We start from the raw sequence: 20,689 nt of genomic DNA, 5'->3' as shown, positions 1-20,689 counted from the left end.
CTAGATTAAGACTCGGAACTAAAGAGGTTTGCTTATGATGAGTATGAAAAATCATGAAGCATGTCTTTGTGGCGTTTATTTGTAGCGCATTGTCAAGACACCAAGACGCGATTTTTCTAAGGTCGTTGTTTAATCGTGTTGTTAAGTTATTAAGGTCTTTACCTCCAGCAAATATAGTTGTATCGTCAGCGTAAAGTATGCATTCTGAATCGTTGAGACAATTAGGCAAGTCATTAATATACAAAAGAAAAAGAAGAGGGCCTAAAATGGATCCCTGCGGAACACCTTGATTAGTAGTTATTGGCTGCGATATGGCATCAGCGAATTGGACAACTTGGGTACGGTCAAGCAGATAACTCTGTAGAAGGTTTAGAGCAGGTCCAGTGATACCTAGTGATTCTAACTTAGAAAAAAGTATGATGTGGTCAATTGTATCAAATGCCTTAGTAAAATCAATAAATAACGCCGCGGCCCAGCACCCGTTGTCAATGAAGCTTCTAATGTGGTCAGTGAATTCTATTAGAGCAAGTTCCGTGGAAAAATTAGGGCGGAAACCGAATTGATGGGGTGTCAAAAGGTTAAATTTTTCAAGGTACTTCACGAGGCGGTCAGCAAGAAGCTTTTCGATTAGTTTACTAAAAAATGGTAGGGTCGTTATCGGGCGATAGTTACCCAATACGCTTGGATCTCCTTTTTTGCAGCCATTCAGTTAATATAACTAACTCTAGAGGAAAAGCTGGCCCGAAGAAGTGGGAACCGCTAGTGCACCCCGGTGCGCATTAAAGCCCCTCCCGCCCACGCGCCACCGCCGCTTTAGAGAAGTAGCGCCAACTTTCGATGTACGCCGTTTCCCGGTTCGTCGCTCACAACACTTACGCTTCCAGAGTTTCCGGTAGTTCAGTTTCCAAAATTTTCGGCTGCTGAATGTTCGCTTGTTGTACGCTGGCCATAACGTTCGCACCTCTACACAGCTGATGTGGCGTTGATTCCGCTCGGCACCACACGATGGCGGAATACGTAAGTTTCGCATGATGACGGAGGCCGAGGGGATGAGCGTGGAGAGCGTATGTTGGCGAAGACGTGTGCGAAGGTGGCTGTAGTGCGCATAAGCCGTGTACTGCGGCCGGACTCGTGTTTCTCTGACACGTAGCGCCATCCAACGGCGCCGCCACGAAGCCCGCGCGTGGCCTCCGAAATGCGTGGCATACGCGTAATATATGAGGCACGTTCTGCAGCCAGGCTCCGCTCTCGCACGATTTCCCTCCGAGATGCGTTGCGTGCCGGTGCGTACGAACGCTGAGAATTGTTCCCTCGCTGGCTGCATACCCAGTGGCATACAATCAGTGACCCAAGTTGGCTTGAATGAATTTCACTGGACTGGCCCATATTAGTGCATTCGTGAAGCAAGTCGCAATAATATCTGACATTGGCATGAAAGAAATTCATTGAAGAGCGACACATACACAGTGCATTCGTGGCGCAGCTCGCTAAAGTGCTCTGTGCTTGAGGAAACCGTGTGACGTGGGTTTAATTCAACCCAGCGCAGGAGAAATTTTGAAGCTTGTCTTCTTTATTGAAGAAGTTGGCGAAATGGTTTCATACCGACATGGTTGCCATTTGCAAGAGAGCAAAAAAGAACGTGCAAGAGTTCACAACGAAATGTAACTACTTGACGATAAATTGATGAAATCACAACTATTCCCTAAGGAAGAGCTGAACCATCTTATTGACATTAAGAATTAACTTTGCCAACTGCAACATTTTTTACCTAGTTTCAGATAGCGTAGATGTGAAGCAGCCTCCAGGTAAAAAAATGTTTGAAATATGAATGTATGTCACGAAAAGCTTGCAAAAGCACATTTCTGATAGAGGAAGAGAAAAATGAAAGTCACTATTATTGGTTGCTAGAAGTTATACAGAATCTGGAAGCTAGGCCATGAAGGAAGGAGACGTTTTCCTTTCTTGGAAAGGCCATGGTCTGAGATTTTCGTCATATTAGGCGTCATCTGCTTAGGTGGCGCTAAAAACTTATAAAATTACCAGCCCTGCAACTTTGCCAAGATTGCCTCAGTAGTAATACTGTATACTATTTACAATGTGAAATTTCATTGCAGTTGGTCTTTAAGGCAATTTTACTTTCAGGTCAACTCTTTGTGACACATGGTCAAAGTTGCAGAGGACAAATAGGCTGCTGCCGCTAGGCCCAACTAAGATAGAAGAATCTATCTCTTGCTTCCATCTGCTGTGCTCATATAACAGAATGTTGCAAGGATTGCAGCCATTCCTTGTTACAGGCAATATGAGCTGTTAACCGCTATGGAAAGATGGCAGGCAAGCTCTGCTGGAGGTAATACATGCAGAAATGTATAATGTACTGCTCTTTAGAGTACAAGGTGGACTCAATGCTTCCAAGTCAAGTAACGTGCCCACATAATACGATTGCCTTCATTTCTGTCAAGCAATTCCTACAGTTCTCAGTAAGGATAACAACCATGTCCCCCATTACAAATGTTTCCTTTGCAGAGATGGTTGCTTACAAACAGCTGAATGGGTTGTGCAACAGACACTGTTCCATAAAATGGAAGCTCGAGATATTCCAATGCAAGCAAGAGAATGCCCACAGAGTGCGTTTTCTTTTGTATTAAGTTTGTCTTGTTATTGAGCTTTGACTCATCCAGTAAACTGAAGAAAAATTCAAGCAAGTGGATTGACCTAATAATATCTGGACATGTAAAAAGCATAGGCTTAGTTTATACAGACATTACAAAAAGCTGAAATACGAGATAGTAATGAAATAGTTAAAGTAAGCATGTAACTTGGGTATTTGCAAATAAGAATGGACCTGATACACAGGCAGGAATGCAGTATGTTGAAGTAAAATGTTCAGCAGCAGTGCCTGAAAATGTAACAAGCAACAATATCAACTAGTCAGAAACAGAAAATCATTTTTATACAACATACAACAACTTTTCTGCCATTTCTTCATCAACCTGACGAAATCGCTGGGCAGCTGCATTTCGCTGCTCCTCCAGCCCAACCGCATTGCAAGTCAAAGCCAGCCAGTAGGCTGCGTCTCTTATGCCCTTCTTGAGCTGCACCTTTATGTAAGTGTCTAGCGCCATTGTCGCAAGTTTGACTGCTTCACCGGCTGCCTCTACCCCCTTGCTAGAAAATGCACACTTTGCACGCAAAAGGCACAGCTGTCCAATGTCTGCAAGGCTGCCATGAGACAGGATTATTGTTACCACTTCATCAAGAAGGGTGCTTGCATGTCCCGGGAGGCCAATCTGGAACTGAACTTCTGCCATCAGTACAACAAGCATGGCTCGAACGTAGGCCAAGTGATGCTTCTCAGCATGCATAAGGCCTTTGCAGAGAACAGGAATGGCAAGCATGGGCTGTGAAGCTTCAATGAAGAGCTCTGCCTTCAAGTGGTACAATCGGCCTTTAAAGTGGGGTACACATCCAACAAAGTCTTTTCCTGCATCACAACATTCCTTGAATAATGTGTTGATCAAGTCTAAAGCGGCGGTGAAGTGGCCCTGCCAAAGAAGGGAGCGCGCCCGGCAGAGGTTGCCCTCGTAGCGATCCAGGACTCGAATGCCCGATGCAAGTTTCTCCACCAACGGCCAGTACGCCTGATAGAGGGCCACGTTAAAGGAGGTGATGAGGTGACACAACTTGAGCGTTTTGTACGAGTCCGAGTACTGCGGGAACAGTGACTTGGCAAAGTTCAGCACGTCCTTGGCGTTCTGGTAGTGACCCTGCCATGTGAAAGCGATGGCCAGATTGCGTAGAGCCAGGGCTGCCACCTCTCCCAGGGGCTGCACGCCCGCGGCCCTCAGTGGATCTCCTCGGGAGGCGTGCAGCAGCCACTGCGACTGCAGCTGCGAAAGGGACTGAAATCCGTAGAAGGCCCACAGCGCCGCGCGCTCCGCGAGAGCCGTGCCAGCCGGCTCGGACATTGCGTGCTGGCAGTTGAGGAGGTCGCTCTTGCCCAGCAACTCGAAAACGGTGCTGGGCGCGATGCCGGCTTCGCCTTCGACGCGCGCGAGCGCCTGTATGCCGAACGAGGCGACGCTGTGCAGGCCCAGCTCGGAGGCGCGCGTGATGAGACAGCGCAGCTGAGACGGGTCGCAGCGGCTGCCCTGAAGTCGGCAGAGGAAGGACAGCGCGTGCTGCAGAAAGGCGGAGTCGTTGGCGTCCTGCGCGAGCGTGACCGCTTCGCGCAGAGCGATCAGGGCTTCACCGCGGTGGCCCATCTTCGAGTGCAGCGTGGCCAGGTTGAACGACGCATAGCGAAGGTTGCGAGTCGAGCCACTGTCTTCGGCTGTGCCTTTGGTCTCGGGCACCGCCGGCACGGCGCGGTCGAAGTAATGCCGCAAGCTGTCGTCGGCGCCGCTGTACTCGCGAACGGCGAGGCAGTTGAGGAAACTGAGGTAGTGGGCTTCGAAGAGGTCCTTGCTGCCGGCCAGAAGCTCGTTGATACGTCGCTGCAGCTGCGGCGGTGGCAGGGCGGCCTTTTCATTGAGCTGCATCAGCATCACCTGCTGCGCCAGGAACAGGTCGGCCTGGCGCTGCGTCGCCGCCGGTCGCGCCCCGAGGTCGCCTCCTTCGAACGCCGCCATCTCTGGTCGCCTCAAGCCTTCGTCGTAGTACGAACAGAAGCTCTTGTGCAGATTGACGAGTCCGCTGAAGTTCAGTTTGTCCAGGGCAAGGAGCATCCGCCGCACAAACAGTCCCAGGACGCTGCTCTTGTGAAGCACGGCGGGCGTGGCGGCGACCGGATCGGCGAGCAAGTTGTCGAGATTTGGAGCGTAGTCCATGATCCCTGCGACGCCGGCGTCGCGGATAATGGCCAGCTCGTTGGTGAAAAGCTCTAGCGTTTTCGGGTGCAGTACGGGACGCAGCGCGGCGAGCAAGTCGCTCAACGTTATGTCGGGACTCTGCAGGAGCTTCAAAGAGAGGATGGCGAAGTCCCGGCAGTGCTGACTCGTGTGCGTCCATGGCTCCTCGTGCGGCTCGACGTGCCGACGCATCTTGACGCGGCAGTACTCCGACACGAGCACGAGCAAGGAGAGTTTGTGAGCGGTGATAGTGTCCTTCGGAGGGCTGCTGAGAGCCGATGGCATCCACAGCCCATTGTCCATGATTACGGCTGGCATGACTCACTCGTTCGTCACTTCAAGGCGCCTTCAAGACAACAAACTCGTCATGTTTTTTGGCATCGCCGACAAGAACCCGCTAATCTCAGGAAATTGTAAAGGGCGCCATTTTGCTTCATGGGCGAAAGAGCGCGGAAGCGGAAGTTACAAGCGGGTGAACAGTATTAAACGATGAAGTTAATACAACCAACTTATCTAACAAAATATTTTCACTGTCTCCACTTAAGATAGGAGAAAATTTTAACCTCAAGGTATGTGCGTAGAAAATAACTTTAATTAGAAAACTTTTCAAAAACAACACTAGAGAACAGGACTTGCCAGTACTTGCTTAGTAACAACAAAAGAAAGCAATAACCTCTTTTCTTTCTTCAACTCAAAAGCTTTAAGGTAAAAATAACTTCGTATATTATTTTTTTATATTTGCAGATCTGTGATTGCCATGACTTTAACTTTCTAAAGTAAGTTTTCTTACGACGCGTGAGAGCGCTAGGTACGTTTTCGTTTTGAAAGGGTTGAAGCGTTGAATCATTTGTCCTTCGTGAGTCTCTTCATTCAGCTATCAGTTAGAAGGCAAGTATTTGTTTTTCTGCCTTGTTATGTAGTGCGGCAAGTATGTTTGTAGTGCAGGTATGGTGCACGTTTGAAATTGAGCGTTGAACTCCTTTGCCTGTGCACGCGTCACGCAAGTTGTAAGTCGTCTATTTCATCCACTATGACGGTTGTCACTTTTGTTTGTTGATTCATTCGGTAGAATCTGCGCAATTGCAACAGCATTTGTGCTTACACTTGTACAACGTTGCTTTCGGGCGACCTACTACGTTCGTTTATTTCGCTTCAATACTTGGAAATTGTTGTGGAGACTTCACGTGTTTAGCGGTTAATTAGTGCAAAGGCCGGCGTCGTAGCGCAACTTGAAATCAGCTTGTTGTTACGTAACTTGTTTGTAGTCATCGATGCGCCACATCTTAAAACGGTTGAGTCACGACATCAAGGCTGCAGCGCAGATTGTCGTTTGAGCTTTAGCTGCGGTATAGAACAAAGCAAAAAAAAAAGTTTATTTCCACGTTGCTACGCGCCTCTATTGTACGCATTCCTTTTGTCATCGTTGCATCGCTTGGATGCCCATTCGAAGAGCCTATATCTAAGGTTTTCATAGGGACTTAAGCCTCACCATTGTCAACCACGTCAATCACATGTCGATTTGTCCAAAATGCACGCGCCATCGTGAAAGCTAAATGTTTTGTCTGTCACGTTTCTCTAGATCGTTGTTTGTAATTGCTAAAACACAGAATTTTGACAGAAGCAGACGATGCAAGCTGCTGCTTAATTTGTTTGTATAGAAGTGCGGAACTCTGCAGAATTTTTTTAACAGCCTCAGTAGTGTCACTAATTACGATATCTTTTAGCCATAAAATTTTGTACTAAATAACCATGTTTACAGTGCTTTCAGAAAAGAGGTGACTTCCGCAACATGTGGCACGTGACTCGCGCGTCGAGTGCGCAGATAGCGGCAGTAGAAAACGACGGACCAACAACTTTATTTTCAAATTAAGCCGTTACGTTCCAGATTTTTAAAGTGCCTTTATAATTGCTACTGATAAAATTTTATCCGCCATTCAATGATGTAGCATATACTGTACATTATTTCCCCAAAAACGTACAGTCGAGAGTAAAAGTTTGGAGACCACGGCGTCAGAAAAAAATTTAAATATATTCAAGCGCAGCTCCGCGATCGCATTGGTCAAATCCGCGCACGTAGGCGTGCGCTCTTGATTTCAGCTGGACGGCATAGTCCGCGAAAAAAATAAAATCGCGGCACCTTTGGTCCCCAACTTTTTCTTGCCACTGTGCGTTACTGCTGTAAATGAGTAACAGTAAACCTTAGTTGTGCAAGGTTTACGGGAGGTTAGTGCGGTAGTTTCTATGGGCTTTTCTCTGGTGGTATGCAAGAATGCAGCTTATTTCTGCATTATTTTGTTTTAAACGTTGTTTGCCTCTTTCTATTTTGGTTGAGACATCAAAGAGGTTCTATAGTGTCACTACATATATTTATGTGGTAACTACGGCGTTATGTGCCTACATTTGCCATTCATAACTGGCTCCATTCTTATTACTTACTGTCCAGTTTTTTGCTACGATAAGTCTTAGAATTATGTAGACCACCACTAATGTATGAAAAACACGATGCTTAAGATGTGACCATTCGATTGCTTCTGGTGCCGGCTGGCAGTTAGATTTATGCAGAATCATTACGGGTGCAGATTTTTTCCTCCTAACTACATGTGCATTAGATATATGTTTCTTGCACTTTAAGTAAAGATTTCAGCGTCTAGCGAAGCATATGTTGTGTTTGCCTCTTATTTGTCCTGCCCGCCAGTCGGCAGATTAGGTGGGTACTCGCTCGTACTCGTTCGCCAATATTTTTGCAGGCTATGCACTCATTCGCACTCTTGTACACTCACGCTCATCAGTGCTCACTTACAATCACGAATGCTTAGTGGCACTAGTATAGTCACTTCCACTCGCACTCACTCACAATGCTGACAGTCATGTTCATGCTCACATTAACGGGAACCCACTCCTGATCACACCCATATCTGGTCAAACTCACCGGCACTAACTCATACACATACCCACATGCCTTAACCCTTACTCACTCTCTAGCGTGCTATCCTAAGCCTGTGAGATGAGTGTGGAGAGAGTACGAGGCAGTGTATTCGTGAGTGAGTGTGCTGACCTGCGGTGATCTCTGTAAATTTAGGCTGCACACCAAAGAAAATATCAACCAGCTAGCTCAGGCGAAACCGTTTTTGTCTTATTGGGAATCTCAGTGGCAGGGGAGAGGCTGACACATGTGAAGACTGCTCCAAGTGATTTTGCTGTGGAGGAGCCGCGGTCGTTGTTCAGAGGCTCCAGTTTCTGAGCATGTGCTCGTGGCTGATCACTCATGCTCAATTATTTTCCAGTCATTTGATAAGAATGCTTCTTCAGGCAGCCTGTATACAAATTTGTTGTCTCAGCTTAGGCAAGGCAATTTATTATTATGCCAGTCTCGCAAACTTTGCATCCCTTTTAAATAATGTCCAGTGCTGTACTGGGATCGTTTTCTCCTTCAATGAACATAACATTCTACACACATCTGTTGTACGATTTTCTCTCATCTAGAATTCAGTTTACATCAGTTAACAATTCCAACTCATGTTATGCTGATGTTACGTCTGGAGTTCCACAAGGCAGCGTACTTGGTCCTTTACTCTTTCTAATTTATATTAATGATTTACCCAGTTGCGTGTCATCTAAAATCATACTATTTGCGGACGATTGTGTAGTTTACCGATGTGTAACAAGTAATACTGATAGCTACCTACTACAAACTGACCTGGACGTAATAAGTGCATGGTGTTCTAATTGGTTAATGCCATTAAATATTTCCAAAACTAAACTCATGTCTTTCACCAATAGGCCACGAATTCTAACCACCTACTCCCTTGATAACAACCCTGTGGAACTCGCAACTACTTACAAGTACCTTGGCATCAATCTTCAGTCAAACTTATCATGGAATAATCATATTAATCTTACCCTTGCCTCTTCAAATCGTACTCTCGGACTTATTAAACATAACTTAAAAGAAGCCCCAATGCATGTCAAAAAGCTAGCAAACACAACATTAATCCGTCCTAAACTTGAATACGCAATAACTTGATTAAAAGTGGTTTTGGCACGTAAAACGCCATATATTATTATTAAACTTGAATACGCGTCTGCCATCTGGGATCCCGAACAAACTTATATCATCAGTAACATCGAAGCCTTGCAGAACTGTGCTGCGCGATTTATATTTTCAGATTATTCACGTTACACCAGCGTCACCTCGTTAAAGAATAAAGCTGACATGGACAACTTAGCACTTCGCCGTAAAATTTCTCGCCTAACACTTTTCCATAAGCTTTATCACCATCCATCACTTCACGATGATTTCTTTCAGTCACCAACAGTTATTTTTCCACGCCGTGACCATACATACAAAGTCAAACGCATTAACTGCCAGTCATCCCATTATGCATATTCGTTCTTACCATGCACAATAACTGAATGGAACGCCTTACCATCAGTCATTGCCACGGAACCAGACTTGACTAAGTTTCAACATTTAATTCGCTCACGATTTGTCGACTAATCATATTATTATTCTTTTTTGGGACTTTTACAGTGTTTTCGATGTTTGTTGGTGTTTTTCATTGCAGTTGCCTTATGTTCTCCCAATATGTACTAATGTTTTCTCTGTAATAATTGTGACCTAATTATCTTGTATATTACCTATGTTTCACTGTATTATTACTTTTGTTACACTCTCTTGTTTTTAGTATGTACTAACTATGACCAGTGCTTGTGATTGCCCCCCCCCCCCCCATGTAATACCCTCGTAATGAGGGCCTTTGGGGGTATTTTGAATAAATAAATAATAAATAAATGTGCTGTACCCTTGTGTACCTGCTATTGTCGGGGTCCACAAGGTAACTGAAGGCTAATAGCAGACAACACCTGTTTAAATTTACAAGCTCCTCAGTTGACTGTACACCCGGTTGTGAATGTCCTTACATCCATGTACAAAGTCATCGGGGGTGTGTGAACATTCCAAAATTTTAAATAATTAATCAAATAATGTCCTATTTTATTTATCTTATTTACAAATACTGCAGGCCGTCTTCAGCCCTAACCAGGAGTAGTTACATCAATGGTAATAAACATGACTAGAAGTAGAAAAATAGAAAAATACAAAACAGTAAATAAAGAAATGTGTCCTTTGAATTCAATAGTTGGTATTTGTCAATACAGATATTCTTCAAACAGTTTTTGAATGGTTTAAATCTTCTAGTGTGTGCAGTCAAACATAAAATTGTAGTGGAAGTGCGATAAATTCCATCCCGGTGTCCATAGTAGGCATAAAACGCGAGAAGTTATGCAGTTACACACTATAACGTCACTCGGGGAGTCAGTCTTTTCCTTCTAAATCATGACCATTTGCATTCAAAAAAATTTTGGGGATGCCAACAAACTGCTTATAATGCTCCATTATTACTTTTAATAAACAGCACTTCATGATGTGCAGTGTTATGGCAGAAACTTGCTAATATTGTGAATACTAGGGTATAGATTGCCAGCAAATTTTGCCAGGCTAGGTCTGCCTGCAGCGAGCAACACTCTTCAGAGGATAGAAACGTCATTTTATATTAATTGTGAGGACGACTGGTCTTTATTCAAAAACTATTTGAAAAGGGTCTGGTTCAATTTGTTTCTGCCACTATTGACTCATATTAGATCCTGTCTCAAAAAATACTATTCGCAAACTTCTCGCAAAGTTTATATTTCACTGTGTTTGCACATGGGAAGGTATTTTATATTAGGAAGTCATTTTTATCCAATGTTTAATTAGGTTTGGAAATGTTACTACATGAATAACCTTACTAATTTCCACTGTAACATTTTTGTGCTTTGTAGAGCCAGCAGGATGGGTGAACATAAAGCATCAGCACAGAAAATGGAGCACAAGTGCTTTGCTGACACCGGGCAATCGATGCTGGACCTGCCAGACATCGTGTTGCTCAAGATCTGCCAACAACTGTCAGACCCGTTTGACCTGACGAGCCTTGGAAGCACCTGCCGCTACCTGCAAGAGTTCACTTCAAGCAAGTCCCTGTGGACGCAGACGGCTCTGTCGTGGTGCCAGGGTATGTGGCACTGCCTTCCCAACAAAGCTTACTCTGGGCCGGAGGATCCCAAGCAGTGGATGTTCCATCTGCTGCGGCTGTGTATGAAAGAGCGATCATCGAGCAGGGAGATCCTACTGTTTGAGGATCAGGAGGCATGGGACAGAATACGGGATGATCATTTTGCCTGCAAGGTATGCATTTGATGCTTTTGGGTGAATGCTTGCTCAAGATTTCGTGGCTTCCATTAGAGGGGTGCAATTGCAAAATGTGGCAAGAAGCTGCGTCTCGAAGAAACACTGGCGTAATGTTTTCGACTTGTCGTTGCTTTTGCTATAAATGAAGGTCCAAAACGCTCCAGACCTTCAAAAAAGATTTTGGTGAGCATCAGAGTGCCCTAAATAATTAATTATATTTTTTTTCTGTGAGCCAGTATTGTTTCTAGTACTATGGAGGTGGTTGTGTCTCGATGTATGGCCATGGCTTGCTGCACTTTTGTGGTCTTTGCAGCTGCCACACGCAAGCTCAGGCTGGAGAAATGCATAGAGCTCTCTTGCTTTCTTTTTTGTCTTCATCAGCAATATCTTGTCATACATAGAGTTATTCCTGCTTAACGTTTGCAATTTAGTTTTGTATGACAGTCATTTCGACTAAGCTTCAACAAAAGTCAGTCCCTCACCTGAACAGGAATCGACCTCCCTTGTGCAGTGGTGCAGTCTTCGGCCACTCCCTCTCAAATGAGTCATTCAGTCAACCAATGGCCCTTGGTCACCAGCAGCTGCGAAGCACCTGACCAAGGCGGCGGTCAGACCTGTAATGCAGCAGAAGGTGCTAAGAATCTCTGGACCCGGACAGGCCGCCAATGGGAACTGACCCTGGCAACCTTTAACACCTGAGCTCGAGTGAGGCAATGTTAGCATGACTCTTCGAGGAACTATCAGGCATTGTTTGGGATATCATTGGCCTTAGTGAGATTAGTAAAACTGCTGAGGCTTATACAGTGCTGACTAACGGCCAAGTCTATGGCTATAGATGTCTCCCAGGTAAGAAGCAACACAGTAGGATTCCTAATCCATAAGGACATAGCGAGCAACCTTGATGAATTCTACAGCATTAATGAGAGGGTAGCAGTAGTCGTAATCAAACTTTATAAGAATATATAATAGAATAGAATTTATTGACAGAAAGGACGGAGAGGTCGACCTGAGCTAGTGCGCTCTAGTCTGCTACTCTGCACTGGGGAAAAGGGAAGAGGAGTGAAAGTACTGGGATGAGTGATGATGATAACAGAAGTAGTGAGTGCTTATGTATAGGAGACCGTTGCCTTGCTAGAGCCGCTCATCAAGCTTGGTGTCCTGCAGAAACCTCAACAATGCATTTGTCGCACGCATTGAAATTGTAGTGTCAGGCCATGGGCCGAGGATGGCTTCCTCCGACAGTGGTTGCCTGCCAACGCTGGCTAGGAAACTTTCCAACGTCCTTCGTTCCAGCATATACTCAGGGCAATCGCACAGTATATATTCCAGCGTTTCAGGTGTCTGGTAGTGTACACAATCAGGGCTGCTTGACTGACGGTGGTGTGCGTAGCGACGGGTGAAAGCAATGCCCAGCCGAATCCTGTGTAGCAATGACGTTTCGCTCCGCGTAATCTTTGGGGGCAAACAGAATTTACCATCTGGGTCGATCATATATGGGCATCTGTGGATGTTGTCATCATGGGCTCTGTATGCCTTTGTAAGGTCCTGCATCAGTGCCTTGATCATAGAGTTGGTGTCAGGTCATGAGTAGGCAATTCGTAGTTCATCAGGGGAAGAGAAGGCCGATCTTGTCTCACTGTCAGCGAGTTCATTGCCAATCACACCACAATGACTTGGCATCCATTGAAAAGTGATCACGTGGCGTCTTAACTCGGCACTGTGATGAAGTTTGGCGATTTCCAACACGAGCAGGTAATATGGTCCTTTCTTGAAAAAGCATTTTAGCGCCTGTAGCATTGATTTGGCATCGTAGAATACCATCCATTTATGAGGTGTCTGTGTTCTCATAAAACGGACAGCCTCCCATATTCCCACAAGTTCTGCAGCCATAGATGTCGATTTGTGGTCTAATTGAAATCGTCGAGTAATTCCAAGTTGTGGGATGACAAATACGGCCATTATGGCAGATGGTGTGACCGAACCATCTGTATATACTTGTACAGTCCCACTATATAATGTAAATATATGGGACAGGGTGAGCTGTTTCAAGCCAATGAAGGAAGCATGGGATTTCTTTATAATTCCGGGTATCTGAAGCCTTACTAGTGGTCTTGGCAATGCCCATGGAGGTGTCTCCTGGATGTTGGTGGCCTGGAACCTTGCAGGTATAATGCTTGCGTGACATGCAATTGCTTTAGAAAAAGCACAGTCAAGGTTGGTTCTTGGAAGTATTGACAGAGGAGGCTGTGAGTGTCTGGTCAGCAGGCGAAGATAGGTTTGCACAGGTTCACAAGACCTGTATATGTAGATTGGACAAGCCCATGCTTCTGCTATTGTGCCCTTAGTTGATGTGCAGCGTGGCAAGCCAAGGCATATCCTCAGTGCTTGTGCCTAAAGGCTCTCCAGTGTGTGCATACAAGATGATCCCATGTTAGATAGCACAGGCATGCTGTAGCGTATGTAGCCCACAAAAAGTGCCTGGTACACTTGGAGCAAACTTTGCTCAGAGGGGCCCCATCTCAGTCCAGATATTACATGAAGAATGTGCATGAAGTTAGTCAGTTTAGCCCTTAGCGCAGTAACATGTTTGGTCCAAGAAAGATTGCGGTCTATTATCACACCAAGAAATCTGTGGTGGGGGACTAAAGGGAGCGCCATTCCGTCGACAAAGATTGGATATTGTGACATTGATTTGTGCAAGAATGGCAATACTGCACACTTAGTTGCTGAGGGTTGCAGGCCTCTACGGCACAAGTACTTCGCCGTGACGGTAGGCGTACGTTGAAGCCTGGCATGCACTTGTGGGCATGTGACCGCATATGACCAGATACAGATATCATCCGCATACGTGCTGATATGCGTTGTTTCAGCTAGCTCGTCTGCAAGATCCACCAGTATGACATTCAACAATATTGGGCTAAGGACGCCACCCTGCAGAACACCCCTGTCAACGTCATGTCTATCAGTCTCACCATCCGAGGTGGACGTGAAAATGGTGCGGCCAGTGAGGTAACTGTGCAGCCATGCATACATCCTGCCGCCAACTCCAGTATCCTAAAGCGCCCAAAGAATTTAATGGTGCAAGACGTTGTCGTAGGCACCTTTAATATCCAGAAATATTGCACATACCAGACGATGGCGTCTCTTTTCCTGTTGATACTAGGTCGATCACACCATCAATGGACGATTGGCCTCTTTGGAATCCATTGATAAAATCAGGAAATCCACCACTTTTCTCGAGTAGCCATTCCAGTCTGCTCAGTACCATCCGCTCCATCACTTTACCGACACAGCTTGCCAAAGCTCTTGGCCGATAATGTGAAAGATCATGTGGGCATTTCCCGGGCTTTAGCAAAGCCACAAGATGACTGCACTTCCAGTGGCCAGGAACAGTTGCTGTGTCAGGAGAATTTCTTGAGCTTCTACTCCAAGATGACAAATTGGAGTGTGTCATTCCATCTGGTCCTGGACAAGATGACTGGCGGGAAGTAGATATTGCAGCGTCAAGCTCGTGCATAGTAAAAGGCACATCCAGACAGTGATCACTAGATGGTGAAAAAGTCAATCGTGATTGCATTGGTATACCGTTAGAGGCACTCACAAGTAATTTGCAGAAGTCATCAGCAACCTCAACTTCACGCCGGCCTTGCTGTATGGCCACAGCACTGAACGGGTGCGGCTGTTGTGGAGGCAATTGAAGGCTTCGCACCATTTTCCATATTCTAGACAGAGGTTTTCTCGGATCCAGAAAGCCACAGAATGATCTCCAGTTTTGTTTGTCGAGCTTGTCAAGGTGGTGCAGGACATGACACTGAGCCCGGTGTGATGCAGCGACATCTAATGGTGATTTGGTCCTTCTGTATTTCCATTCTGCTCAATGCTGTATCACGCGAAGTCGCTTGTACTGGCCATCGATAGGTGATTTAGGTGAAGGTGCGCTGAGGTGTTTTGTTGTGTCGTGTAATGTTGTCGCGATGACATCTTCAATATTGGATGGCTTGACATGCAGTGTTCACAGATTCTCGAAATGTTGGCCAATCGATGGAACGCACAGTGTGCAGAGCTAGGGGATGTAACCATTTCAACTGAATATATGTTGGTAGATGGTCACTTCCATGGGTGTCGAGATCAGTACACCAGCGTGTAGCAGACAGCAGGCTCTTTGAAACATGCAATGTCAAGACAACTGCTGTAGTAAGAGCCTCGAAGGTATGTTGGTGAGTTATCATTGATAACCATCAAGCCTTGACTAAGCATGAAGTCAGCCAAGTTTCAACCGTGGGCATTCGTCGAAGCAGAGCCCCGCGTGGCATGGTGGGCATTAAAGTCGGCGATGACTATGTGGGGTCCTGGACAGGTTTGCAGTATGGACAGCAAATATGAACAGTATGCTCGATGTTGGGGTATATATCCTCCAATTACTGAGCATATGCGCCGCTTGTACTTCAGCGTTATGCAAACGTAGTCGTTGGAAGCATATGGAGGAATGTCTTTACAAAAGCACGTTAAATTCTGACGAACAAAAGTAAGCACTTTGCTGAAATTGTGGTCATTCCTTGACCACAGTGGCACATATCCAGATATGTGTAATAAAGTTTCGTTCACATATTACAGCCACGACAAACTGGTATTTGAACATCCATTGCCGAAAGTCTGCGAGGCTGCCTCGTAGGCCTCTGGCATTCCACTGATTATTGCGGATCTTTGTAATTGGTTTTCAAAAAATAGCGCCATGATGCCTTATTGTAGAGCTGCGAGGAGCGGTTCCAAAGCATCTAGAACACGTGCGCCGTCTTAGCAACCGGCGTCTGTAGTCCGCAGAGAACTGAATGCATCGTAGTTACCGTACTTATTCGAATCTAGGCCGATAGTTCTTTTTTTTTGCAAGTAATCATATTCCAAACTCTAGGGTTGGCTTAGATTCGAGGATTTAAAAAATGCGCCAGTTTTTCATTGAAACTGCTAAATATGGTGCATAGCTAGCGCCATCTAGAAAAGTCAGTATCGCAGCCGCTACTAGCCGTGCCAGTAGCCAACCGTACACAAGCGAGGTCGCCATTTTGACCTGTGTCGTGTCGGCCGTATCGGTAGTGTGGCTAGAACGGGGAGGTGTGAAGACTGCGGCGCCGCCACCATTGCCTAACAAGGCCCTGCTGCGCATTCCTGCCACTGGGGTAAAATTTGGCGCTCCAGTCGGGTGCACCGTCAGCCTGTCAGTCTCGTAGGCCATGGCGCTGCGCAAGGTAGCTCTCGTGGTCTACGCAGTGCAGCTGTGTTAAGCTTTTGCAGTAGTGCATGAGCTTTTACAGCTTGGCAGAGAAAGAGCAGCATGGGAATAAATGTGTTCCCTGGACTTTTGGAGTCCCTGCTAGCGGAGTAGCAGCTGCTCCGAGAAAATTAAGAAACCGCCTAGGACGACACTGCACTACCTGCCCAAGCAGCAGAATCGGCAGAAGTTGCCTTGGACCATGTCGATTATGTGGAGAAGTACAGTGATGCACGCCTGGTTTATTACATTGCAGGCTACGTAGCCAGGAAGTGCATCATATTAAATGATTGCAAGGCATGCAGGGATGCCTGCCTTGTGACAAGAGAAAGTGTATCCTACCAATTGCCAGCAGAAGCTTGCAAACAGTGGGACATGGGGGGAGGGGAGGTCTTCTGTACCCATCACTCTGTCTCTACAACCTTATTCGGACCCTCGAGGACAGACTCAACCGTGCCTATTCCAATGCACGACTACATGCAAAAGTGCTCAAGGATTTTTTGGTTCTAGCAGCTAATGTACGTGCCACAGATTGGCTGCGTTGAGCATTCCACAGTCGGTGGGTAGGTTTTACTGCATCACGTGTTTGCTTTTTGCTCAGAGGGCTAAACCAGTAGGCGACTCACAAGTACGCCAAGGGGGTTATAAGCCACGTGTCCTGTAAAAAATGTGGTGCTCTGAAATGGTTATGCTATTTGCAATAAACACGTATTAAGTTATCAGCCTTTTCTACTTTTTATAATTTTTTTACCACATTGCTGATATATTGCTTTAATTTCCTCCCTTTAAAGTGCTATTACAATCGCAAATATGTGACTAATGTGCGGGCTACACATTCAAAGTTGTTCCAACGCACTGTCCTTCCACGATGATCCCTATGAACTGTATGTTAGGCAAGGCATAAGTGCGCCAACCTCGGCAAGACGTGGATGCAAAAATGTTCTTCGCTGTATCGGCTGCGCAGTCGGTGCTCGCAGTTTCTATGTGCAATGACAGCAGTGAAACACTTCATTAAATTCTCTCGGCATCTACAATGCTGAAAAAAATGATGCTTGTCAGCATGAGAGCATTCAAGCGGAAAAACTAAGCGTGACCAAATTATTTACCCACCTAGAGGTACGCAGATGCTGCGAGAAATTACGGTGCCCTAACGGTTCCCTTGCCAGCAATGCTGTCACACGGCAGGAGCGCGTTTTGGGGCCAGCCTCCAGAAGCCGGTCTTCACACCTCCTCATTCTAGCCACCCTAGTATTGGTGTGCAGCGTGGTATTATCGCGATGGCACCAAGCAGGAAATGCCACTACAGTGCTGCTTTCAAGCGAAAAATTGTGATAGCCGCAGAGGCATCGTCGAACCTTTGCTATCGCAGCTGGCAGGCTGGGTAGCTGCTGCGTGGTAAGACATCCCAGGTACTTTTATTGTGCACACCTTTAAAAAGTGCAGCATATCTAATGCGCCTGACGATACCAAAGATAGTGCACTGTTTGAAGGTGACAGTGACAAGGAACACAGTGACGAGTCTAGCAGTGACGACGACGTTGAATGAGCTCTGCACGTTAAGATTCAATAAATGCTGTTTGCATTTTGTGAACGCTGTCCTCGCTTTTTTTGTTCGGCCTACATTCGAGGTAATACATATATTTTTTTTGTTGGCTTCGAACTTTAGGGGGTCGGCTTAGAATCAGGGTCGGCCTAGATTCGAGTAACTACGGTATGGAGGTGTTTCAGCATACTTCGTACGTAAATTGAAAAATTATAGGGCCAGTAGCTTACTCCCAGTATTATATAAAATATTCACCAAGATAATTTCCAATAGAATAAGGGCAACATTGGACTTTAATCAACCAAGAAAACAGGCTGGCTTCAGGAAGGGATACTCTACAACGGATCACATCCATGGATTATTCAGGTAATCGAGAAATCCACATAGTACAGTCAGCCTCTCTATATGGCTTTGATAGATTACGAAAAGGCAATTGATTCAGCAGAGATACCAGCAGTCATAAAGGCATTATGTTATCAAAGAGTACAGGCCGCTTACGTAAATATCTTGGAAAATATCTACAGAGATTCCACAGCTACCTTAATTCTACACAAGAAAAGTAGGACCTACCTATAAAGAAAGGGGTCAGACAAGGAGACACAATCTCCCCAATGCTATTCACTGTATGCTTTGAAGAAGTATTCAGGCTATTAAACTGGGAAAGCTTAGGAATAAGGATCAACAGCGAATATCTCGGCAATCTTCGGTTTGCATATGGCATTGTCCTGTTCAGCAACACTGGAGACGAGTTGCAACCAATGATTGAGGACCTTAACAGAAAGAGTGTAAGACTGGAGTTGAAGATTAACATACAGAAGACAAATAATCGTGAATAGCCGGGCAAGGAAACAAGAGTTCAGGATCGCCAGTCAGCCTCTAGAGTCTGTGAAGAAGTATGTTTACCTAGGTAGAAGGAAATTCACGGAAGAATAGAAAGGACTTTGTCGCCATGGACAGCCTGGCCCATCTGATCGAGGCCAACGTTCGATACAGGCGCGCTGGAAGTGGCAATGGCTGAATCGCAAATTGAGAAAGAAGGTGTCCGGCTTATACAGGGTCATTGAACACCACTGCAAGATCCTGTGTCTTCAGCAGTGGAACAAAATCTGCTACCGAGCTGACAGAGAACTGTATCGCAGTTGCACCTGAAATCTATTTCAGCACCTCCTAAACGAAAGTAAGACCAAGTCACACCAGCGCGACCGCCTGGCCCGCCTCATGCACACCACCACCACACAACAACAGGGAAAAGACGCTGTTATCAAGAACCTGGAAGCCAAGTATCTGCCGGACACGCCAACAGAAACCCAGCCGCTGTACGGGGGCTGCCCAACGCGTGGCTCGGCTGAGACAGTAACATGTCAGAGGTACGGGTAGCGATGCACGAGCTCAACACCCGCTCAGCAGCCGACCCCGATCCCATTACCAACAAGATGCTATGCAACCTTGACGATGCATCGATCGAGGCCCTAACTTGTTCCTTCAACGAATGCTGGCATTCGGGCAAGCTCCCCCGACAGTGGAAAATGGCAAGAACTATCCTGATCTCGGAACCGGGGCAAACCACCTGACATCGGCAACTTGTGCCCCATCTCGCTTGCGTCCTGCATGGGCAAGGTGGTGGAGCACGTGGTAGCCAACCGGTGGCAGGAATACCTGAAGAAGGAAGGCCTCTATCCGGACACGATGATCAGCTTCCAGCACAGACTCAGCACATAAGATGCCATGCTACAACTCGAACAAGAAACCATCGACAACAAGACACAAGACAGCAAAGTAATTCTGGGGCTCGATTTACAAAGCGCATTCAACAAAGTCAATCACTCAGCCAACAAGCTAACAAGTATCAAGACTCAACATGGAGGTAACAAGCTAAAATTACATTCAGGACTTCTTGACCAACTGCACGGTGGAACTGCACGCCGGAGACCTCAAGTTCCCTGAACGCAAGCTCGGCAGCACGGGTACCCCGCAGAATTCGGTCATCTTGCCGTTGCTCTTCAACCTCGTCATGATTGGGGTAGCGAGGGCAGTAGCGGAAACGGGGGCGACCGGCATACGGTCTACGCCAACGATACAACCCTGTGTGTGGGCGGCCACACCGATGCCAGCATCGAGCAGCACTTTGACAACACTGGCCTAATGTGCTTGCCCGCCAGGTCTGAGCTGTTCGTCCTCACACCGCTACGACCAGATTGAAAACGCGCTCCCCCTCGGGAGTGTGATCATATCAAGATCGTGACTGCATCGGTGCAACCATCCCCGAAGTTCCCAAGATCAGGGTCCTGGGCTTGCTGCTAAACAAGAGCGGCCGCAATGATGAGACCATTAATAAACTTACCACCAAGGCAATGGATGCCATCCGGCTCATACACCGACTCTCGACACAACAGGTGGGCATGTGTGAAGACAGTCCCGTGCGCTTGTCCATTTGTTTGTGATCAGCCACATCGCCTACATTGCGGCCTACCTCAACTGGCAGGTCACTGACATGACCAAGATCAACACGCTGATCAGACGGGCTTACAAGACGGTGCTGGGCTTAAAGGAGACCACGAGTACGGCTCGGCTACTGCAGCTCGATGTCCATAACACCCTAGAAGAAATAGCCGAGGCGTAGCTCACTGCGCAAATGTAGAGCCTCTCTACCACCAATACAGGCCGCAGTATACTGATGTCCCTAGGTTACAACCCAAAGCTCCCAGCCAGCAATCGTGCGAGATCAACGAGGAGGCGCGGGCCCACATCCACATGGATGCCATCCCAAAGAACATGCACCTTGAGTACAACCAAGAACGGTGGCAGAC

General features: G+C 46.4%; 2 protein-coding genes across 2 annotated transcripts in view; one reads left to right on the top strand and one right to left on the bottom strand.

Moving 5' to 3' along the window:
* Positions 1-2,928: 2,928 nt before the first annotated feature.
* ida (anaphase promoting complex subunit 5 ida) lies at positions 2,929-5,311 on the bottom strand. The gene has a single exon (XM_050195424.3). It carries the CDS (start codon positions 5,163-5,165, stop codon positions 2,949-2,951), a length of 2,217 nt encoding a protein of 738 aa, XP_050051381.1. The 5' UTR covers positions 5,166-5,311; the 3' UTR covers positions 2,929-2,948.
* Positions 5,312-5,737: 426 nt separating this feature from the next.
* Positions 5,738-20,689, top strand: part of LOC126547430 (uncharacterized) — a 33,751-nt gene continuing 18,799 nt past the window's right edge. Inside the window, exons 1-2 of the mRNA XM_050195434.3 lie at positions 5,738-5,854; positions 10,668-11,070. Of these exons, the coding sequence (XP_050051391.1) occupies positions 10,678-11,070 (393 nt within the window). The 5' untranslated portion in view covers positions 5,738-5,854; positions 10,668-10,677. The remainder of the gene's footprint in view (positions 5,855-10,667; positions 11,071-20,689) is intronic.

Source organism: Dermacentor andersoni, chromosome 3 (genome assembly GCF_023375885.2).
Source record: "Dermacentor andersoni chromosome 3, qqDerAnde1_hic_scaffold, whole genome shotgun sequence".
Lineage (NCBI taxonomy): Eukaryota > Metazoa > Arthropoda > Arachnida > Ixodida > Ixodidae > Dermacentor > Dermacentor andersoni.
Note: the sequence above shows the minus strand (reverse complement) of the source record. Positions and strands in the feature narration are given on the sequence as shown.